The 10646-nt window shown below is 42.3% G+C and overlaps 1 protein-coding gene across 4 annotated transcripts in view; it reads right to left on the bottom strand.

Annotated features, from left to right (window-relative positions):
* Positions 1-104: 104 nt before the first annotated feature.
* Positions 105-10646, bottom strand: part of THRAP3 (thyroid hormone receptor associated protein 3) — a 32579-nt gene continuing 22037 nt past the window's right edge. For 3 of the 4 annotated variants that reach the window (XM_086765296.1, XM_086765298.1, XM_086765297.1), the window contains 8 exons: positions 8700-9440; positions 7799-7971; positions 7234-7345; positions 6905-6989; positions 4356-4540; positions 3553-3745; positions 2746-2895; positions 105-1666 (listed from right to left, as the gene is read on the bottom strand). In XM_086765296.1, coding sequence (XP_086621422.1) covers positions 1445-1666; positions 2746-2895; positions 3553-3745; positions 4356-4540; positions 6905-6989; positions 7234-7345; positions 7799-7971; positions 8700-9440 — 1861 coding nt within the window. In that variant the 3' untranslated portion in view covers positions 105-1444. The remainder of the gene's footprint in view (positions 1667-2745; positions 2896-3552; positions 3746-4355; positions 4541-6904; positions 6990-7233; positions 7346-7798; positions 7972-8699; positions 9441-10646) is intronic. The other variant, XM_086765299.1, reaches the window with a different exon arrangement.

The following is a 10646-nucleotide window of genomic DNA, read 5'->3' as shown; positions in this document are numbered from 1 at the left end:
GGGGCCGGCCGCTGGGGCTCGGTTCTTCTGGCCTCAGCGATGAATTGAGAAGGCAAACGCCCGGCGACAGGAGCCCCAGACTCAGAACACAAAACAAAGCAGAGTTACACCTACGACTTATTTTATTGTATTTTATTTGCATAAACAAACTTCAGGGCTTTGCTAAACAGGAACTGTTCAAGTCAAAACAAACCAAACTCTAGTCGGTGTGTGCGGGGAAACAGCACAGCAATCCTGGGGAAGGGGAGGCAGAGATGGAGAGGAGGGGGAGCGGTGTCTTTACAGCACGTGCGCGCTCACGGCGGTGCAGGGACAGTGCCTCTCCTGCTGAGAGGGCTCGCTGACTCAGAGAGCTATTCGCAAACTTCTTCAGAATATTTTTAAGTAGAAGATAAAAAGAAATACATGGTAACGGCCGTCCTTAACCAGCACAGGAGGGATCTGCCTTTTGTTTTTATAAAAAGATTAATAAAAAATATTGAAAAATTCTCATCTCCTTTTACATTTTTAACCTAGTAGAATTCCGAAGTTTCTTAGAAAACTATGTTACCTTGGAAAGAGCACTCAAGTTCACAACCAGCCGCAAAGAGGATACACAAAATGCCTACAAGCAGTTTGGGACTCCAGCACACACCAGGCCTAACAGTGTACACAAACAGTGGTGAAAGGGAGGGTGTCATTTCTTTTTTTTTTTTTTTTTTTTAACCATGCTAATTTCATTAACTTTCAACATAAAAGGAAAACAATTTTAAAAGGCCCTAAACTCAACTGTTACATAAAAAAAGGTTTGTTTTTTTTTTTTTAAAAAAAAATCATAGCAGTTTGGTCCCAACAAGTTAACATTTAGATGTTTATTCACATGCTTCATCATTTTCTTATTTATAAGAACCAAAAATAGTTTCCAAAATTATCATTTAATTGATGTTACTACATACGTAAAGGCCTAAAATAAGCAGAGTATGAATTTAAAAAATTGAATACACAAGAGGGGAGAGAAATTTGAACTGGAGAGTTAATCCCGACCTTTACTATTGCAAATTATAAAAGAAAAACAAAAACGTCAAGACTACTGGGTTAAGATGGGCACAAACCAAAATCCACGTTGTCTTCAAAGCTTGTTACCAAAGGGATAACCGACCATTCCCTAAGGTCACGGACGAGAGAAAAGCTAGGATCTCACCCAGGGCTTGACCTCATTCAGTCCAGAAGGGAAGTCTTTGGGAAGCCGGACTCCACGCGTGGATCCGGGCAGAAATGATTTCTCAGTGCTAGTCCACTCCTGGGCAGGCCGGACTCTGGGAATGCAGTTAACTTCGGGATGGTGTCAGAGCTCCTCTCCAGGGCTCTGCTCAGCGCTCCTGTGGCCCTGGCAATCTCCAGCACTAGCCTTGCGCTGAATCCCTTCCCTCCTGCCAGGGCGCTGGGAAACACGCAGACGGCGCGGCTATTCAGCCGTCGTCTGCAAGGTGTCCTTTTCCTCTCTGTTTTCTGTTCCGCTTTCGTCATCTTCGATTTCTCCTTCCTCTCCACTGAATTTGTCGTGAGCCCACTTGGGGCTGGTGCTTGACTTCCGGAACATGAAGCGACCTCTTCCTCGGGGGAAAGCACCCCGACCGCGGCCTCTGTTCACCCACTTGTCCGCGCCTTCGCCCTCCCGGTCGTCGTGCTGCACAGGAGGAAGCCAACGACATCAGGTGAAACAGACTGACTAACTCGCAACGCAAGGGCGGGAAACCTCCGGCTCGTGACACGCAACGCGAATGCTGCCGTCTAAAGAGAAACACTGCCTTGTTTTGGGGAAGAACAGCAGCAGATAAAGGCAGGGACGCACAACCGCCACGCAGGCTCTTTGTGCACGGCAACCCGTCCTTGCTGGCAGGAAGCTCTCTAGAGAGCATTTACGGATGGACAGGGGAGGGGTTTCTAGGCCTGGGGGACCACTGCTGGTTCTGCAGCTGCAGGATTTAGATATTCCACACATTTCCCCTTTACTTTCTTGTCAGTCAAACCACTCGGGCAGCTTCAGTCCTTACTGCTGTGTACTCAGGGAGTTCAGCACGTGCCGCTTTCAGGAACGCTTTGTGTGAGCTAAGGCAGAGACAACGGGTACAAGCTGACGCTGACACAAATGGATTCATTTCTCTATTACAATTCTGCCCTCAATAAGATCAGAGAAAAATACAGTTTAAAAACAATAAAAAAATAAAAATCAAGGCTTTCTTGTCTGAGGTACAAGACTGAAAATACTGCATTCCTTAATGAGAAGATCGGGGATCTCGAGTACTCCAGATCAGGAAGAGAAAGTCAGTTAGTGTCTTTAAAACTACCCCTCTTTCGAAGAACAGTCACACCGGATTCTCCTAGAGGAATGCCTGTCAGTACGGCAGCCAGCTATTGCCAGAGATAAAGGAGCCGTACTAACCCGCCCAGGCAGCTGGACGCTTTGTGGGGACAGAAGAACCAAGAAATGCAGGCCACGGGCAACACAGCCTAACAGATTTAAGCTGTGTTTTCCACAACGCTGTGAAACTCTTTAACTGGCCTTAGGATCCGCTTAACGGCAAACCACTCGACAGTGAACAGAAACAAGTTCTCTTTAGTCGTGAGCCAGCAGCTTCTTGTGAAGCAGTGTCACACGAAGCCTTAACCTGGAGGATTAGATCCTTTAATGACAGCTGGGGCTTTCACCTCTGACATGTTTAAGAACAGATACCCAGAGCATGTTGCAGTACTTAAGCCACATACCAAATAGTACTTCTTGCTCTTGGGTGTGTACTCTGGATCCCACTCCTCATCTCTGTTTCGTTTCTGGAAGTCGTTGTTGCCCCCACTGTTGCTGTTATTGTTGCCTGAAAAGTTGCCTCTGCCCCATCCTCGCCCTCTTGCTCTGAACTGCTGCAACAGCAAAACATGGGAGAAAAATAAAACGGGTGCAGTGGCAGTGCCCTCCCACCCCCAGACAGCTTCCAGGGCTACCAAGAGAGAAAATATCCCTTCTCTAACCATCCAACACCTTCAACCTATCATTAAAATAAGAGCTCAGTCCATTTTAGGGTTTTCTAGCTCATCTGATCCCACAGTGCATTACGGTTTCAATAAAGCTGCTTAAGGTCATGTAGAGGCATTTCCAGAGCGCCCAAGGGACAGCATCTGACAAACACGATACGAACGTAAGACAGCTGTGTAACTAAGGCACACAAAGTGCAAACAGGGAGCGTGGTTACGACCAGATGAGTCACTTTGGTAGCCTAACCCAAACTGATACACATCACACCGCCCGCCGGGGCTGCTCAGCAATGACTACCACACAAAAGCTTCCAGCCTTGATTCTGCTCCAGGTATCTTCAGCTCAACTGCCCAGACTGAGACAGCACCCTGGTTTGTGCTCCAGACCCGGAGCGATCACATTCTGGCTCATCATCCACAACCAGATGATGTCCTTGCGGTTTCTCCTTCACGGTATGCTTTAACTGTGAAAGAGCAACACACAACGGCCACTTTTTGACCGCTTTGGGAATTGACACTTGGGGCACGGGGGCGCAGAACACTTACAAAGGTCCCTCTAGCTCTTCCTCTCTCATTTGGACCAGTGAATTCTTTAGTCCCAAGCCGGGACTTGTCAAAGCCTGTGGTGCTTTCCTCCCTCTCCTCAGTCTCCTCAGGATATTCCTCCGCCTTGACTGAATGAGAGGATCGTGAAGATGATGAGCTGGATCTGGATCTCTCACGCACCCTTCGGTGTTTCCTGTTTCAGTGACAGGAAATGGAAGTGAGGGGGACACAGTCAGCGTTAATAAATCAGTTGTGACTTGCTTGTTACAGAACCATTTCTTTATCACTTCCCTATCAATGCAACGCTCTCCTTTTCCTGCTACAAAAAAGGAAAAGCCATAGTAAGAGCTCAGCATCAACTCCAACACACAGATCTAACACAGAACCCAAGTTTTCTCCAGAAAGAACTCGCTGCTTCTTTCTAAGGTGTTTACACCATCTCCTACAGGATAAGCATGCATCTACAAAGTTTTAGTTAAATGGAAAATTAATCTAATAGAAAAGGATTAAATTAACATTAAAGCAAAGTAATTTAAACATGGCTGTTCTCTGTAACACAACAGGAACGAGAAGAAAAAGTGACTCACCCATTCTGACACATGGAGCCTTCTCATTTACCTTTAACAATTACTTAGTGTTTCAGATAGATATAATGATATCAAGGCGACACGCAGAGGAATAATTCACGCCACTGGAGCAGCTATGTCAAAAGGTGTACAACTGTATGTACACGATGTCATCTCCAGCCTTAACAGCAGAAACACGAAAGGCAGAAGGAAATGGCTATTAGGTTTCCTACATACTTTTTCTTAGAGCCTTTGTGACTTTTCTCCGTTTTCTCAGTTGATCTTTCCCTTGAGTGACTTGAATCCCTTGAGTCCACCGATTCTCTGGATTTATCACGTTTAAGATCTCTTTCCTTATGTTTTTTACGGCGTTCAATATCAAGGCGCAGGTCAACAGGGTCATCCTTATATTTCCCTTCAGCCTACAAACGCAGGGAAGAGGGGAGAGTTTAATACAAAGGTTTACGGCGCACTGGCTCAGCACCACTATGCTATTGACTTCTGGAGAACAGGAGTTTATACTAATCAATAATCCATTTTAAGATGTAAAATAATGCACGATTAAAGTAAGCTTTTATTTGTCAGAATTCCAGTTTCCTAGTGCATTTTAAGATCACTGCTTTTTAACTTTCAATCTCTTCTTTCAAACAGCATTAGCATAAATAGTCTGGTAATAGGGGAGGGAGAAACATGGCAGCTGACACTTATCGTACACCACAGCCAGTGAGAGATGAGAACAACTTGGAAATCCCATCCAGCTGATTATGTATCAGAACTACAGCGTGTCAAAAGTCTCTTAACAGCCCATGGACGTTTGCTACTGAACAGCAGCATGCTCACTATCCTGCTGACAGACATCATCTAGCAGGGTGGAAGGAATTTTAATCACCAGGTCTGGAAACAGTACTTCAGGAGAAGCAAAAGCTGTTTGCTGCTTGGAGATACCTAAGATAGCGATTAGCGATCAACGTGGTAAGAGATGGAGGCCACTGAAATGCAGCAACCAAGTGCATCTGGGAGAATGCCAACATCTCACTGATACGTAGCCTTTACTACGGCTGTCAAGAAGATTTACTCCGTGGCAGATGTCACTTAGAGCACTTCTTCCCCCTCGACTGGGGGCACCGTGTGAAAGATGCCAAGAAGTCACTGCAGACAGAAGCATGCGTTTCTCCACACAATCCCAGCAAGTCTACTAATGCAAGCTGACCCTGGTGTTTCACACAGCAAAAACCAACTAGCTGTATGAAAAATACTCAATTAGCTTTTTTTTTTTACATTGTTAATTAAAAAAAAAAATCTAGTAACGCTTGCTTTAAGTTCTATTTAAATTGCTGCTTAAATAATGGATTTTCTGTGGAAAATGAGAGGTTGTGTTACCTGTGTGTGCTTTAAAACCAGTGGCACCTGGATGAGATTCTGCTGACTGCACACACAGAGCAGCAAATTGACAGTGGCTGTGGTTCTGACAAACATTTGATTGAGCAGCAGTATGTCTGCGGGAAGCCTGTACGACGTTGCTAGCAAAAACACACATACAGCCTCGCTGGCTGGGCTCGGCGATTGCTACTTTATTTACACAGTGCTAATCTTGGGAACTGAACGACTTGATATGCAACAAACATCATATTAATCGTCTTGAATTAAATACAAAAGGATTAGTAATTCTCTAGCTATTAAATTTTTTACTTACATGAGTTTCTAAACACTTTTTTGTTTAAATAAATATGTCAAATAACGCAGGAGTGAGAGCAGGCGTTTTGTTTTGGTATTTTGCTCTTCTACTTTCCCCAGGCAAAGAGCTTTAATTTCTACTCTGAGAATAAAACTGCTCCCAACACGATGGATGACAGATAAGAGACAAAATCAGCAGCAGCTCCCTTATGTGGTACAGCAAACACCTATTTGGGTTTGTGAGGGCACGTCTGTTTCACGGAAGGCTGGCGAGCTGTTTGGAAACCACGTTTATAATACACTCTGCCAAGCTGATGCTCAGAGTTCAGGCCCATCAAATCCATCTCACCATCGTCCATGTCAAGCCACAAGTGTGTTTGGAAAAAATCGAAAACAAATATGAAACAAGTAAGGTTTCAGCAGGACTGTTTAAAATCTCTTCAACGTTCAATGTAAATATGTATGAAGGTGAATAAACAACGGTTAAAATCCCAAACATTTTACGTTAAGCCATTTTTATGATTGTTTACAGCGAGTGCAATGGCTTAACAGTCATCTACTCAGAAAAGCTAACACACTAAATTCCAAATGGTCTGGATCTACTAAGACAAGTGCTGAATGTTAAAGTAACAGCAAATCAACAGAAATGGTACAGTAAGTTGTTAGAACAAAATTTATCATCTGCTTAATAGTGTATTTGGCTTAGATAAGTATTAAGTTTTACTTTCCTCTTTTTGACATGCACGTCTTTTTGAAAACATGGTTGGAAATATCGCATGTATACAATTGATTTAATAATACTTACAAGCAGAAAAATATCACAAAAAGTCTCTTCTCTCATCATGGGCACTTGTTCCAAAAATCCTCTCTTTTTTCTCAAGCTCACCTCAATTGACTTTGGGGTCATTTACCATAGTCTAACCACTTCACAAAGGTTGTTGATATATTTTTAATAAAAATTAACCCTTTGTAGTTCATTTTTAGAATTATGCCCATCCTTAAAAGAAAAACACAAACTTAAGTAGAGAGTAATTTAAACAAAAACATCACTGTTAAGTTCATGCCCAATGCACTCATTTTGTTGAATTAAACTAATCAGAGTAACAGTTCACCTTGAAGCCAGGATCTCTGGAGCTTTTTGTTTCCTCTTGAGAGAATCCATGTTTTCTAAAAGTACTGGGAGATATATCTATCCTCCTAAAAGTAAAAAAAGTACAGATATAATCTTGCTTGTAAGAAGAATCTGAAGTTTTTAGATCAAATGTCACACAAAACAGAGCAGTATTTCCAAAGGTACTTAAAACTGCCCATATTTTTCCTTTTTTTTTTTTTTTTCTGAAGCTAGTTATACACTTGAACTATTCCAGAGTTATTCTGGAGGTTAAGAGAAGGAAATCTGAAACACCCCTGAAATGTTAAAACAGTATCTAACGGCACCAACCTGTGGATTTCAGGGCTCTTTTTGTTTTTAGCTGCATCTTGTTCCATTCCTTTCTTTAGATATTTGGTAAAGCGTTCATTCAGTGTCATTCCTGAAGACCCAAAGTGATGCTCTGTTCGGGGTTTGAGTAAACAATGCCAAGATATTAATAAACGCCATTTTTGTAACTAGACAAAGCACATCAGTCCTACAGCTTGGTCAAACTGAGACGCAGGGCACGTGAAGCACAACGGTGATGAGCTCCAACTAACGCTGCTGACAAATTTCAGTTGCAATCTTGAAGTTAACAATTTATTCAAGCGAGTCAGAAATTCACTAGAACAACAAATTCTGAGTCACAGTTTCTGTGACTATTGCTCAGGTGAAAACAAGAATGCCTCTTCTGCCTTTCCAGAAGAAAAGTTATTTAGGTAAATAAAGACGACTCATGATTGGGCTGCTGTTCTCATCTACGACACATCTGCTGTAAAACAACTCTAAGCATTAACTAGAGTGCACGAAACCCACTGACGTGGGCAGGGGAGGAGGGAACCTTCATCTGAGGATACATGGACTGCTGACCTACCTCTGACATGGTGGACTATAGTCACTATATGTTGAGCAAACAGTTCAGAAGGACTTCGCTGAGACTGAGCAGACTGAATGTGATGGAAAATGGAACGAAATTCTTGCTCTTTTTTGTTGCTGTGCACAAGGTCACGACACAGCTTGCGTTCCTGAGCCAATATGCCACTCGGGCTAGGAAAAGAACAGACCGCATGAAATAGAAGAACAGGATAAAGGGAGGCAGTTTAAGATCATTAATGTTTCAGAAGTCAGGAGCCGACTGCATTTTTTTATGTAGCTTTATGAAGGCAGCTAAGAACATTTCATCATACGAGCAGGACATTTATTTAAATATCTCTAAAACATCCTGACCTAGGTTACTGTAACAATTCAGGTCACTTGTTATTCTGTGTTAGGAGGGCTGTGCAGGTATTAAACCCTGACATCCTACAAAACACAAGCTCATTCTCACACCATGACCTGGCTGTGATCTTTTGACACTGTTCCTAAATTCTAGATTAACCTCTAACATCCCACAGAACATATTAAAACTTCCTGGCTACTGCTGTACAAATGTACTTTCTGGAATAACTTTTTACTGTCTTAAGACTTCTTGAAGCAATGCTGCAGTGGCTCTCAGAGCTTCCCAGAGTTTCAGTAACACTATGTTGAGAATAAAAGTAATTAAACATATCCCAAAGAATAAAAATGGCATTTAAGCAGCACCGTAACTTTACCATACCACTAAGCTTCTAGCGGCCAGAAGCCACTGAGTGGCTAACTCTTTCCAGAGCCCTGGAAATTGTGAAGCAATATTATTTAGCTTTCCTCACACTTGGCATGCATTCGAGGATCTCAGGAAGAGAAACAGAAAAAAAAAATCACTACTTAGACTTCTCAAAAAAATAGCAAATACTTACCGTGCAAGATCTTCATCAAAGGAATCCATTCGAATATTGACCTGGGCCTCACGAGTAATGGAAAAGGAGGATTTGCCAGGAGCTAGCCCCTCTACTTTGGTGCCTGGTTTCTCTTTCACCTCGGAAGTCTTCCTTGGTGGAGGGGAAGAACTTTTTTCCTGGCCTGATTTGTAAGTGGTCACTCTAAAATTCTTTTCAGGAACAAATCCCCTGTGACCTGGTTCAGCTCTCTTGGATGCTGGTCTCTCTTCTTTTTTAGATCTTTCAGAATAGCTTTCCTCCTCCATTTCATCAGGTTTCCTTTGCTTCTCTTTTCCAGGTGGCAAGAACACCACGCCTTCCCATTTTCCTGGCCTGTCCTCTTCTTGACTTTTACTTGCAGTTGCTACAACTTTAGACATAAATTTGGGCTCATCATCAAACTCCGAATCTTTTCGGCCCTTTGCCTTGTCTTTCTTTTCCTGCTCATCCGTTTCCTCTTTGCCATAATGACTTTCCTTGTGGAACTCCGGGACCTTTACCTTGTCAAAGTCATCCCGGAACTTGTAGCGCTTGGGTGACTGGCTGCCACGGTACCCCTTCTCAGAATCGGCTTTGGATGCATAGGAGTCAGATTTTGCCTTTCCATCTGTTGATCCCAACTCAGAGAAATTCCCTTTTTCTTTAGTTTTTTCTTTTTCAACATTTGTTACTTTCTGTTCTTTGTCTTTCCCATTCTCAGACTTCTGCTCTTCCAGATACCTGTTCACAAAACAGACAATACAGAAGTTTTCTTATTAAAAAAAAATCAACACTTCAGTTGAAAGCAGTCCAATTTTAGACAATACCAAGCTATGCATGTACAGAAAGCTGTCTCTAGGCCCTAAAACAGTTAAAACGTAAAGCAGATTACTCAGCCTGGATTTAGACTTTTAGTTCTCAACAAATTCAGCAAATGTAAAAGAAAACGGATACGTAGAACTGATGAAATGAGGCTTAAGAACACACAAAAAACAGCTTACCCACAGATTCATTTTAAGGAAAATAGTAACGTCTTACCCAATCGATTTATTTACTTACAAACCTGGTTCAGGAGAACAACACATCAAAACTTTCAAACTGGGCTGTTCTGCTTTAAACAACACACTGGAAATAAAAGCCTCAAAAGCTACTTCAAATTTTGGATGCAAGTTTCATAGGTAAGCTAAATATTTCATGACAGACTGCAAATACAAATAAAAGCAAAAAGGTTAACAGAGAAGAATATTTCTTTTGCTGGGAGAAGACAAAACACATCTAGTGAAAACAACAATTTAGGCAGTTTAAAGCATCAGAACTACGTTTTAAAGCATTCATTAGGCAAAACCCCGGCTTTGAGGAAACAGCAATATAGCCCAAGGACATTAGTTCAGTGCTTTGGAAAGTGCAGCAGTTACAGCTTCCCCCCCCCCCCCCCTTCTTAAATTTCAGACATCCTTGATAGAGACTCAGTTCAAAATAACTTCAAAAATAATAAAAGATTTAAAAGCACTTGTGAATGCTATGGTGTCTTTTAAAACAAAGCGTCACCTTCAGGCACGAATCTGTACTGACCAAGCACCCAGAAGGCGGTCCCTTGATGAAGGATGTCTTAATTTTGTGATGATCCTGGCGCTTTAGTTTCTCATACTACTCACGTACTCAGGCTCAAGCACTGCAACCACACCTGCCTTCGGCTGCTTGCAGCAGGACATGCAGGAAGATTTAATGAAATTTTGCTAGTTTATAATATCTAATGCAATTCAAGAATGTAATGCTAAAAAAAAAAATGTATTTAACTGAAAAGTAAATAACTTGGAAAGGCAAGCTTCCAGAGTGTGCTGTTAGGTTGCTAGAAAATCTCATCAGGCACATCTTCACAAGCTATGAATGTTTTTGCAGTGATCCTACGCAACCATTAGAACTATCCAAGTCCGAAAAGTAACTCCA

This window comes from Chlamydotis macqueenii, chromosome 22 (genome assembly GCF_036417535.1).
Source record: "Chlamydotis macqueenii isolate bChlMac1 chromosome 22, bChlMac1.mat, whole genome shotgun sequence".
In the NCBI taxonomy this organism is placed as follows: Eukaryota; Metazoa; Chordata; class Aves; order Otidiformes; family Otididae; genus Chlamydotis; species Chlamydotis macqueenii.
The sequence above is the reverse complement of the archived record's forward strand: the minus strand, read 5'-3'. Positions and strand labels throughout refer to the sequence as shown.